At 28.1% G+C, this 13,315-nt stretch overlaps 1 protein-coding gene across 3 annotated transcripts; it reads right to left on the bottom strand.

The window, feature by feature from the left end:
• Nucleotides 1-844: 844 nt before the first annotated feature.
• Nucleotides 845-12,909, bottom strand: LOC145941507 (proto-oncogene tyrosine-protein kinase ROS-like). Of its 3 annotated transcripts, none has more exons than XM_083047627.1 (10): nt 12,769-12,909; nt 9,999-10,101; nt 7,196-7,313; nt 5,439-6,092; nt 4,593-5,202; nt 3,761-4,505; nt 3,182-3,604; nt 2,774-2,997; nt 1,797-2,267; nt 845-1,580 (listed from the first exon to the last, which is right to left on the bottom strand). In XM_083047627.1, the coding sequence occupies exons 1-10, from the start codon at nt 12,871-12,873 to the stop codon at nt 1,209-1,211; spliced, it is 3,825 nt and encodes a 1,274-aa protein (XP_082903753.1). In that variant the 5' UTR covers nt 12,874-12,909; the 3' UTR covers nt 845-1,208. The 3 variants fall into 3 exon arrangements, with proteins under 3 accessions (XP_082903753.1, XP_082903761.1, XP_082903745.1); XM_083047635.1 differs by having other exon boundaries at nt 3,761-5,202; nt 5,439-5,796; nt 5,905-6,092; XM_083047619.1 differs by having other exon boundaries at nt 846-1,580; nt 3,761-5,202.
• Nucleotides 12,910-13,315: the final 406 nt, after the last annotated feature.

Below are 13,315 nucleotides of genomic sequence, written 5' to 3'. Positions count from 1 at the left end.
GTGATTATCTCGATTATCAAAAGATTCTTATAGAAAATTCTATTTCTTTGTTCGCACTTTCTGTTTTAGATTTAAATACTGAATTTTTATGCATTGCATAATTAATTAACATATATTTTTTTATGAATTGATTGCAATGCATGCATAAAAATATGTGAATTAATTATGCAATGCATAAAAATTAATTACTTAAATCTTTAACAGAAATAAAAATATAATTATCTACAAGACTCTTTCGATCAAAATATCTGTGCTTCTATCAGATTCGTATGTCTGTACTTACACATCCACCACGATGCACGTCTCGCGCGAGACTGACCGCAAGACTTTGAGCAGCGATATTGCCAAGCACAGCCCACACGTCCGATATGCTGCGCGTCTCGCGCGAAACTGATTCTCGAGATATTGCGATTGCGAGACTGATCGTCAGTCTCGCGCGAGACGCGCAGCGTGGCGGACGTATGGGTTGCGTTTGGCGATACCGCTGCTCAGAGTCTTGTAGTCAGTCTTGCGCGAGACGTGCAGCGTAGTGGATGTGTATGTACAGACGCACGAATCAACAATACATTTGCAGCGCTTATATCTAGAGATTAAAACTACAAGACGTTGATCAAATATTTTCAATTTGTTCAACATTTATTTATTGTACCAACTATATCGGAACAATATTTGTCCAATCCTTTAATTTAAACAAATTCGACGAATTAAAGTTACTTAAAAAAATTATATAATAAATTATCTCCTTTTAAAGATTTGTTTATGATATGTAAGACTTAAATATATAATATTAAATTTATTTTCCTCATTTCTTTTATTTCCTCCGTATAAAGATTGTAAACATAAATATTTTTTTTAATTTTAAGAGCAATGAAGTGTAATACCAAAAACAAACAAATCTAAAACATTTAATTATTGCGCTGATTTTTTTGAAGTTATGTATAATGCATACATGATGGATTATTAATGTAAAGAAAATTAAAATATTAAATAAACATCAATCGTACATCATAAACAATATATAAAAAATTAAGTCATAAATGAAAGAGAAGCTTATATTATTAGTTTGTATTTCTGATATGTAATTTGCAAATAACTTTTTTCTTGTAAATTATTTATATTTGTTATAAAAAATATAAAACAATATTTCTTAATCAATATCTAAATTTGCAAACATTCATTACTTTGTAATGATATGCACATAAAAAGAATTACGATTGATTCATCTCTTTAGGTCCGATAATATCCACCGGATTCAGCATCGAGTCTTCTATGTTGTCTCTTAAAGTTACGATATTTTCGAGACAATGTATAAAGTTTGGTCTATCGTTCACCGCATTCCAACAATGTAACATCAACTGGTACAATGTCAGTGGACAGTTAAGAGGTTTCGGAAGCTTGCTCCCATCACGCACATACTGTAACACTTCGGAATTACTTATGGCAGGATAGGGATGTTCACCCAATGACATGATTTCCCACATTAGCACCCCGAATGCCCATACATCGCTTTTTGAAGTAAATATTCCGAGCACCAAAGATTCCGGTGCCATCCAACGAACAGGAAGCAGGCCTTCTCCTTTCTAAAACACAATTTTAATAGTCAAATCATTTATCGAATTTGTCCATTTATGACAAGCGTTATACTTATGTATATAGTTAATTTATCTCTTTTCCTTATACGTATGCAAATAAAAATTTATTTTTTCTCGTTATAATCAGCTTAAAATTGTATAATATTATATGGTGCAAAAATAGAAAAAAAAAGTTTTATCTCTTTCACAAATAATTGTATTTACCATGCGGTAATAATCATCCTTGTAGATATCTCTAGCTAATCCGAAATCGCCGATTTTTACAATATGGTTTTCATGATTTCTCACGGATATTAAACAATTTCGACACGCAAGATCTCTATGAACAAAGTGCTGTTTTTCTAAGTAGCAGCAGCCCCGAGCAACATCTTCGCACATGGCGAGCAAGTCTTGCAGACGCAAGGCGTGCGAATCTGACGGTTGCATAGTTCGATTTTCTATTAAATATTTCAGTAAGTCACCAGGTTCTATTAATTCCAATATAAGTAATGGTGAATCCGTGTCCAAACAAATGCCTAATATTCTTAGCACATTTTTGTGGCAAAAATGATTCATAAGCTTGGCTTCTTGCAAGAATTTCTTTTTCTCTTTCGAGGAAGCTCTTTCTCTTAGCATTTTTATAGCGACAGGCGTTGTGCCAGAGTTTTCTAAATTCTTGAGAGTTCCTTGAAATACCTGTGAAATATTGTATAATTAACACACAAATCGATAAAGTATATGCTAAAAATGTTTATTATATTTAACATTTGAGACAAATATTAATTTTTGCAATTATATTTTTATATTTAAAAAATGAGTGTTTTTATCTTAAAATTAGACGATAAAAAAATTTAGAAATATCTTTGAGAATATATTTAAGTAATAAGAAATTAGCCTATACGAAGTTAGCCCCTCACTTTTAGAATTAACTAATTTTGACAATTGTGCTGAGTTGTGTTAAGTTTGTACTACATTGTGCTCTAACATTAAAACTAAAAAATAAAAAATGTAGTAAAAAATAAAACCTGAAAAATAATCTGAAAAATCGATTTATTTTTATTTTTCAATACATTTTTTATTCTTTAGTTTTAATATTCGAGCACAATGTAGCACAAACTTAGCACAACTCAGCACAATTGTCAAAATTAGTTAATTCTAAAAGTGGGGGGCAAACTTCGTACAGGTAAGAAATTAATACTTACTTTTCCAAATGCGCCACTGCCTAAAAGCTTTATTAGGATAATTTGATTTCTTTCAATTGTGATCAAGGCAAATTTGTTTTGATTACGTTGCAACATAGGAGTGTACAGCAAATTGAGTTGAATATTACCAGAAGATACTTCATTTAGGTTTAGAATTGCTAATTCCGTATCGGTTATTCTTGAAGGCAGAACTATTTCGTTACTTTCTTTGTGTTGTTGGTATGCTGTTATTAAATTAAAAAAAAAACAATTAATATTAATAATACGTACTAATACTAATTTGCATTGCAATATTTTAATCATTTTTGACAAGTAAACTGAACTGACTTTTCATAAACTCTTTACATCTGTATATCAAATATAAAATAATTTATAATCTCAAAGTCAGAAAATATCAAATATACTTACTGCAATAAAAGTAGTAAACATTACACATTACAATGATTACGATAAGGCATAATATTGATGGCAGATAATATTGCATAGCTGATATTTCGATAGAGTTTATTAAATCAATGATCTCACTTAATTCACTCCATACTCCAAAACCGTAAGCATTTTCAGCCTGCACGCGAAATATATATTTCTGATTCATGTCTCTCGTAATTACCCAGTAATTATCTGTTCCATTATAGTATAAATTCCACTGTCTGTTTTTATTGGTCTGGTTGTCTTCTTTGTAATTATTTTCGACAATTGAACCTTCCAGTCGATACAAAATTACTTGTGAATCGTAAAATTGTGCAGGTTCCCATTTTACAAGATACGTAAAATTTGGAAGTTTCGTTACCACAGGTGTCCCAGGAGCGCTCGGAACCTTTGTTGCATCACCTTTGTTACACAAGAATACAATTTAAATTTCTTCGTTTTATTTTAGAACATTTTACTTAAAACTTTATTATTCAATTTTTAATTAAAAAAAATTTTTAAGATATTCTTAAAGTAAAACACATTGATGATATCATAACGTCGTCCTCGTTTACTTACCAAGCGTTTTAAATGTAAATCTATCATCAAGCGGCCATGTAAAGTTTTCTTTGTACTCGAAATATTTCAGAATCAAACGGAATTTGTATTGAGTTTGCGGCAGTAAATTTTCTATATAATATGTTATTTTGTCATTATTCATCTCTGCATTACTCGCCATTTGCCACTTCCGCATCGCATCATTTTTGTATTCTAATATAAAACGGAATTCAGTATGGATCGTCAGATTAACGCTAGGAATCCACGAAATATTTATACTGTTTGTACTGACTCCGCTCAAATTTAAATTATTCGGTTCCGACATGTAGATTGTTTTGATTAAACTGTCAGTGACAGAATTTCTGAGGGCGATTGGATGCACACTCACGTATATCTTGTATTTCTGTTTCGGGATCAGCGACCGAATTTCCGTATAAAACTTGCCGTTTGTCGCACGTTCAAGTTTATCGACGATTTTTGTGAAGCGATACAAGGTTTGATTTTTTTCTTGCGTGCTATTTGGATATTGCAACCAATAATGCACCTCGTAGTTCACTGCCACGCAACCTAATTTTTTGGATGGCATCCAATAGACTACTGCCAGAGTTGGCATTAGAACTTGAACTGTTACATCATCCGGTGCATGAAGCTTGCCCGTAGTTGTCAGTTTCACATTCGGGCCGAATTGCAAATCCATCGATAACTTATAGGCATAGAAATTGCTTAGTGCCACTTTCAACGTGTATTCTGTGAACGGCATCAAATTCTGGAATTCGTAATGCCGTTCGTACGTCTGCACGTAAAATTGTTCGTACTTGTTGCTGTCATTGTCTAAACATGTTAAATAACTCACGGAAATGTTATATATAATGCTAGTTAATTTGTACTTTTCGCATCCATCATTGGGAATCGGCTCCGGAAGTCTCACGTTGATTCTGTTCGCAGTTATGAGCGTTTCTTCAACACGATAATCTTTCATCTTGTTAGGTATCAGACATATTATCGGGCGATATGATTGTATAGATTTATCAAGCACTATGAGAGTAAAGAAAAGAGGATTGATATTTTGAAAACGTATTTTTTTTACATGTTCCATTGCGTTTTCTTTGCTTTCGAGAAGAGCATATCTTTTTTTTATAATATATAATGATTGGCTGCTATAAAGAGTCACATAAATATTTATACTATCAATTGCTAAATAATTGAATACTGTTCGCCTGTCATAACTTAAAATCAGATTACAATTACAACCATTAATATCAGTTACGATTAAGCGGTATTGGAATAACCAATATATTAGCGGCTTGTCACTCATCGTGTCAATCTGCATGAAATGTTGATCTAGTTTACTTAGGCAGGAACAATTATTGTCTTTCAATAAGAATTTCTGGTTTTTTCCATCGAAATCCGATTTCATTATGAAATAAGTATCAGACAATCCAAAATGTGACCAATACAAATATCTGAAAAATATGCACATTATTCACTACTAATAAGACATTATTGTAATTGTATATCACATTCTAATATGTGATTATTTAAATTTGTTACAATTCTATGTAAATTTATGATTCCATAACTTATGATCTTTAACACAAAATCTGCATATTAAATTATTGAAAAGTTAAAGAACAACACAAATCTTTAATTAAAAGGGACAGAATTGTTAATTTTTTTAGATTAATTAAATTTAATGTACCCTGGATACGGCGATACTTTTAATGAGATATTCATCCTTATTTGTGCGATTTTATTGTATGTGTTTATGCCTTTTTGCTGCCACAATATTAAGTCTAGCTTCATAATGTAGCTATTTATATCGTCACCTTCTATCCAATAAAGATTTCCACGAATCCAATCGATGCAAAGATGTCTTCCATTAGTATCAATGTTTGTTATTTTTGTGTAGTTTTGATTCATTTCGATTGCGTTTAAATTAAGATCTGATGTTATTAACTCTCCAATGTTAGCAATCCCATAAATCTTATGTTCCAATGCTGAGTAAACAATTTCAGAATACCTATTGTATATATTACATTCAAAGCCGATCTGTAAATCTATATCCAATACATAATAATATCCGGATGACGATCTGCTGAGTAATAGAGGTACTGGATTCTCGTGCGTGGTCGATACGTTGATAAACTTAGTGTAAGAGACAGTACCAAATTCGTTATGCGCTTGTACTCTGAAGTAATACATTGTATCAGGTTTTAAATCATACATCTTGTATTGCAATATCGTGATGTTTGAGATTATAACAACGCTGCTTTGAATCGTTCGATTTTCAATGAACCAGTACTGAACTGTATATTTTTGTATCACTCCATTTGTAAATTTAGGTTCGTTCCATCTGTAAAGAAAATAAGATAATTCAATCTTTTTATTTTTGAACAAATTTCTGACAAACTTAGAGCTTTTATACATATAAACTGGCTCACCGAAAACGTAACAGACATATTTTTTGACATTTAACTATATGTTCAAAAAACGCTCGGACAGATCAACTTTGTTTTCAAGGGGGACATATTAATTGGCTATTTTCGTTCACCTAACTTCAAACCCAAAAAAGAGGTTAATTTCTCCCTAAAACATGTCTGTTTTGTTTTCGGTGGGCCACTCTGTATATACAGCATGTCCTAAAAAGTGATGGGTCGAGATGGCAAAATATCTCGAAAAATATAAATTTTATGAAAAAATGTTTTGAATAATTTATATAACTTAAAAAAATTATTTATTAGTTTTATCAGTTTGACCTTGGGTGGTGTTTTTCGAAATCATTTCAAAATCAACTTTATTTTTTTAATGCAACTACTTTAAGTATTTTATGTAAATAGATTCCGTGTAGCATTCTACATAAAAAATTATAAGGATAAAATATTTTATATCTTAGTTTGACATATTTTTTATATAAAATACAAAATATCTCGTAAAATATTTAGTTTTCAAAAATGAATGTAGCTGCATGTTGCAAATTGCATACTTTTTCTTAAAAATAACTATTTGTTTTCTTTACACCAATTAATTCGTTTAATTATTTTATAAAAATATTAAAGTAAAATTATCGAAAACTGAATATTATACGAGATATTTTGTATTTTATATTAAAAAAATTATATAAAAAATTAAGATATAAAATATCTCGTAAACCGTCCAATTTTTGACTATTTTACACCTATAATTTTTTATGCAGAATGTTACAAATAACCTATTTATATAAAACACTTAGGTTTGTTCCATTTTAAAAAATCGAGTTGATCTTGAAATAACCTTCAAGAACGCCACCAAAAATCAAATTGATGAGTAAATAAATTTTTTTAAATCCTACAACTTTCATTTAAAACATTTTTTTCATATTTATACTTTTCGAAATATTTCGCCTTCCCGAACTTTTTGGGACATCCTGTATGTATTTGTGTATGTGTATATATATATACCTTGAGAATTATCATTTACCTGAATGTCACAAAAACGTCTTTCTTGTTTAGTATGTCGCCAAATTCCACAAATGCCCTGGGAAATGTTGGCTCGCTTGGAATGCTTTCTGAAGATGGTGTAGTTTCTTCTTGGAGTACTTTTAAAATCATAATTAATTATATACAAAGATCGAGTGTATATAAGTAAATATTTCTAGAAATTTTAAAATTGTACATACGCTACCATTCAAAAGTATTTGCCCACCTAGGTAACTTGTGTTTAAATGACTATGAACAAATAAAAAAACATTTATATATTATATTCTGAAAGTTTAAAACCAAAATAAACGAGAAATTCAAATTTGGATTCGTCTATATGTCTGCTTTAATTTTTTATAACGATTTAACAAAATGACAATTTCACTTTACAGTCTTTTTATTAATTTTTCTAAAGTTTCTGTAAATATTTTCTGCCATTCTTGTTGTAGTATGTGAGGCAAAACATTTTTGAACCAGCTTATCTAGTTCATTCCACAGTAAATATATAGGACACAAATCGGGTGATTGAGAGAGTCATAATTTTCACTATGCTTTCCAGTTGTTTCAAAAATATTGAGCGCAGTTTTGATGTTTGTTTAAGATCATTGTCATGTTGGAAAATAAAATTTTTTTTAATTAACTGAGTGCTAGAAGAAATCATATTATTTTTTACGATTTTCTTGTAACCTTCTTTTCAGAGAATCCCCTCTATTCTTATCAAATCACCCACAACCTAATCCACCAAAACATCCCCATATTATCACAGAACCTCCATCGTATTTGACACACATCAAAGGTTCGAAAATGTTTTGCCCCACATACAACAAGAATGGCAGAAAATATTCACAGAAACTTTAGAAAAATTAATAAGAAGACTGTAATGTGAAATTATCATTTTGTTAAATCGTCATAAAAAATTTAAGCAGACACATAGACGAATCCAAATTTGAATTTCTCGTATATTTTGGCGTTAAAATTTCAGATTATCATAAATAAATTTTTTTTATTTATTTTATAGTCTTATTTGTATTTTATTTTTTACAGTCATTTAAATACAAGTTACCTAGGCGGTAAACACTTTTGAGCGGTAGTGTATGTATATCGACATACATAGTCTGTCAGAAAAGTAATAAGATTAAATATGTAGCGCATAATATGACAATACTGAAAAAATCGTAATCATGAGGAATGTAAAGCATAATCCTTCCTTTCAAAACAGTACACGTTTCGATTCGTCTATTTGTGTTTATGTGTTATATATTATAATACATTTTTCGTAAGTGTAAACCTCATTAGTGTTTTTATAATCGTTATGAAGCGACAAAATATTGAATAAAGATATGTGATAAAAGTTAAATAAAGCATTTGGTACTTATATTTTAACACATGCTCCGATTTTGACTGGTGATAAATGTTTTTGTACGTGGAAGATCGCAAAATGGTTGAAGATGAGCGCGCTGATAAAAACCTAACATTTGATAACATTTGATAAAGCATAATTACCAAATTTTTTAAACTTTTTATTACAATCCATGGAGCTCTTTTTCAATTTAATACAAAATTTTATTGCATATCTTTGTTTAATATTTTATGGTCCGATAGCAAAACCGGTAACAATAAAGTCTACTAATACATAATTACGAAAAATAATGACACATAAAGCTAATCCAACAAATGAAAAATTAAACTGCTTTTAATGCTTTCAAGTTCTTTAACTTTACATTCCGTGTGATTACGATTTTTCAGCCACATTATGCACTACATTTTTAATCTCATTACTTTTCTGACAGATTATATATATGATTACATATAAAAATTATAATTTCAGTAATTGATGAAAATTTTTCAGCAATTTTGATAATAAATGAATATTTTATAATGAAAATTATTCAACGTTTATCGTGCATATACCGTTTCTCGAAATTTTTTATTGTTGTTGATTAGGAATTTAGAAATATAAGATTAATGATTGCTTAGAAACACATAGCTAACAAAATAATGAGATTATATATACATACATATATATATATACATATATATATATTTATATACAGGGTGAGAAAAAAGCATGGGACCAATAAAATATCTCGTAAACAAAGGCTTTTTGAAAAATATGTTTTAAATTAAAGTTGTAGAGCTTTAAGTGGCGCATTAAGTAATAATATTAGTATAACTATAAATAGCATTGTTAAGACCACATAAAATTCACTTTAAAATTTTTAAATGGAAACCCTTATTTTTTATTACATATTTATTTAATTTATCTTAAGAGCTTTTTAAAACGCTATAAGAAAGTTTCCTTCCGTTAAGTATTTTTCGACTTATGAGGCTTAAAATGTACAGAATGTTTTGACATAAAATACAAAATATCTTTTAAAATACTTACAATTAGTTTTCGAATAATCTCATTTTAATACTTTTATACATAAAATAATTAGACAATTCAGTTGATGTAAAGAAAACGCATTATTTTTAAGAAAATGTATACAATTTGCAACATTAGCATTAATTTCCGGGTTTGAATCGCGTAGACATTTTGTTTGATTCCGACGTTTCGTGAACATTTCAGCTTATTTCATTAAGGAGGAACAACCTGTCAGGTTATTATTGAGAGATATTTCTTTTGATTTAAATTCCCATTTTTTTGAATTTCTAAAGAAATATTATTTTGATAATTTTTTGTGATTTGATATTTTTTATTTTTTATATAATATAAAGATACATAACATTTCGTATATATACATTTCTTTGCAACTTATTAAATTCTAAAATTGTAAAAATATTTACAAATGAATAACTCTTACCGATTTCATTTCTCATAGTCTCGTTTTCAACATAATACTGGACAGATTCGATATTTGATGACATGTACTCATGAGCATCGATGATCTTGAAGGATGGGATATCCTATTAATAAATATACAGAGTGTTAAAAAAAAGAGTTACATATTTTGAGAGCAGATAGTATTAATCAAAATAAGAAAAAAAATTCTATATATTGTATAACTTGAAAGAAAATCTACTGTTCCATTAAATTATGAGGAATAATACATATGATGAGATTAGATTGAAACTTATTTCGCAAATGATTTAGTGAATATAAGTTGTTGAAATAATAAAAACAAAGTTCCAAATAATAAAATTCATATATACAGGGTGGACAAAATAAAGCGTTACGAATTTAATTATTAATTTAAATATATAGCTGCTAGTTGCAAATTACATACTTTTTCTTACAAACAATTATGTGTATGTAAGAAAAAGTATGTAATTTGCAAACAACTATGTGTTTTCTTTACACTAATCGATTCCTCTCATTATTTTGTGCATAAAAGCATTGAGATAAGGTTATCGAAAAATTAATATTTTGCGAGATATTTCATAGTTTATGTAAAATTATGATAAACTTAAGTAAAATACTTTGTAAACTATTTACTTTTTGACCATCCTGTCCTTACTTTTTATGCAGAATATTGGGGGGAATCGATTTATAAAAAAATATAGTGGTGCCATGTTTTTAAAGAGAACATAAATGACCTTCCAATGACCTTAAAAATCGCCCTTTAGAAAAAGGTCAATAGCGTTAACTTCTTTCCCCTTTAAAATCCTACAACTTTTATTTGAAACATTTTTCTCTAGAAACAATATTTTTTTAAACAAAAATTCGTAACATTATATTTTGTCCACCCTGTATGTATATGCGATACGTATCCTAACATCTCAAATCAATGTTCAACTTTATTATAAATGGATCTTGTTAAATTCGCAAATAATTCAGCTAAAACATAATACTAAATACTAATACAAACCACTTTCGCAAAAATTGTTTTCTTATTATGTTTTTGATTGAAATAATATCTTCATGGATATTAAACGTTTTCCTTGTACCAAAGAAATAGTTAGAAAATGTACACAAGATTGTATTAATAAAACTTAATAAGAATTTATAACTATCTTTCTTAGCAAATACGTTATGAAAAGCTTGATTCTCTTCGACTTTTCAAACAATTTTGTCTAATAATTTGGTTTGTATTAATTAGTTTTAGATTAATTAGTTAATTTTTTCAAGTAATTTCGACTTAACTCTATTTTCTTTTTTATGAGTGCAATTGTTATCACTGTTTACACAAGTTTGCGCGCACACACACACACACACACACATGCACGCACGCTGCACGCACGCACGCATATTTACATTTACATTTAATAAATATATTTTTATTATCATTTTCTTCGGAGCCATAGACATTTTATGAATTCTTATATTTAAAAATTTTGCCAAATTTATTTTTATATTGTTATTTTTTATGTTAATGTTTTTAACGCAAATGAATTCTGAGAGCATGATGCCATAAACATTTGACTTCTATCTCGATGAAAAATATGTATGTACATATGTTGATATACATATATACATTCTAGTAATAAATAGCATATAAAATCACACATAGAGGTGACAGCTATTGTGTATATTGTACTTCAATATTAAGATGAATTAATTGAAGGCTATTCGAAGTTTCATTGTATCAATCTTCTACTCCAATATTTAGCCGTTTGTTACGCATCAAACTTATTTTCACATAGAATTCTTATTTTCTATACTAATATTGTAAATAATTATTTTAAAATAAAAAATAATTTACTGTAAGTTTTATACAAAAATTACTAAATTTAAACAAATCAACAAATAAACATGTTTTAGAAGTTACAGAGAAATTATGTAAATAAACAAAAGTGCAGTGTTTGCTGTTATCTAAATAAAATTATAAGTATAGATGATCATCAAGATAAAATTTTTGCATCATCTTATTTTTATATAGATAATAAAAATATGTATTATCTAAATCTGCATCTTAGATGAACAAAAGTGTTATTTTTATTAAATTATCCGAATAATGTTCAGATAATTTGATGTAGAGTCATATAGCACATAAAAATACTTAAGTAGTAGAACTTAAACAGTAAGCGATAAAAACATACAAACAAAAATATGAATATATTTTTATATGTATATCTTTTAAAATTTACATTTCAAAATTTACATTAACCCCCTTTTAAAATTTACATTTTATTTACATTTTATTTATAACTGTTTACATATAAGCGGTCAAGAAATAATATTATCTGGAAATTATCTAGATGAATCGCCATATAATTTTATCTTTTATCTAGATATATTTAAAACAAAATCATCGTCATATTATCTAAGATAAATTTACATATTTTTATCTTATCTTTATCTAGCTAATTTTAAAATTATCTAAGCACAACACTGTATAACAATCTATAATATAACAATCACAGCAGCACATATTATGTTTAATTTTTAATATATATCATCTCAATTAAATTTAATTTTGTAATATATGATAGATCTATTTTTAAATTGATGACATAAAATTAATAAACTTTATATATATTTTTTATAACATCAAAATACATTAGTTACATTTTGTACAGTTTTATAATTATACAATCTTTATCTGTAATATATAAAATTCAATTTTTTTCATGAAAAAAATTTCCTGCGTGAAGTTTAAATCAAAACACATGACACTTTTTCTGAAGACTGACCTGATCTATAAAATTCTCCTGATCCTTCAAAAAGAACGCGATGACCACTTTCGTTAATATTAACGTTTGTAATAAAATACATAATATTTTTAACGTTTTTAACATAATTTTCTCTACTTGTAGATGTGTGTACTCGATCGACTTTCAATAACTAGTGACCAACAGTTATCAATGTTTTATATCATCTTCTCATATTGAGAAGATGTAAGAGAATTGATGATTCAGATACATTAATCGAATTGATGTCTCTTTATATCTCTCGATAGATTCTTTATAATACGTTGAGTTTGTGTATGTATGTTATGTGTGTGTTGATGTATGTATAAATTGCGAATTTTTAAATGTTTCTTTTAAGACTTTTTATTATAAGCGATTATAATAATTTTATTATTTAGTTATAACATTGTTGATAAATTATCAGTAAATTGTATTATCATCAATTAAACCCAATGCAAAATAATATGTATAATACCTGCAATTGTATCAAAAACAGTGATATACGTGTAATCAATCTCTTCTTTCGTAGTTTTACAAAATGTTCAAGTAG

Source organism: Prenolepis imparis, unplaced genomic scaffold (genome assembly GCF_030444845.1).
Source record: "Prenolepis imparis isolate NDT839.2.m4 unplaced genomic scaffold, iyPreImpa1.0 SCAF_1, whole genome shotgun sequence".
NCBI classification, from domain to species: Eukaryota; Metazoa; Arthropoda; class Insecta; order Hymenoptera; family Formicidae; genus Prenolepis; species Prenolepis imparis.
Note: the sequence above shows the minus strand (reverse complement) of the source record. Positions and strands in the feature narration are given on the sequence as shown.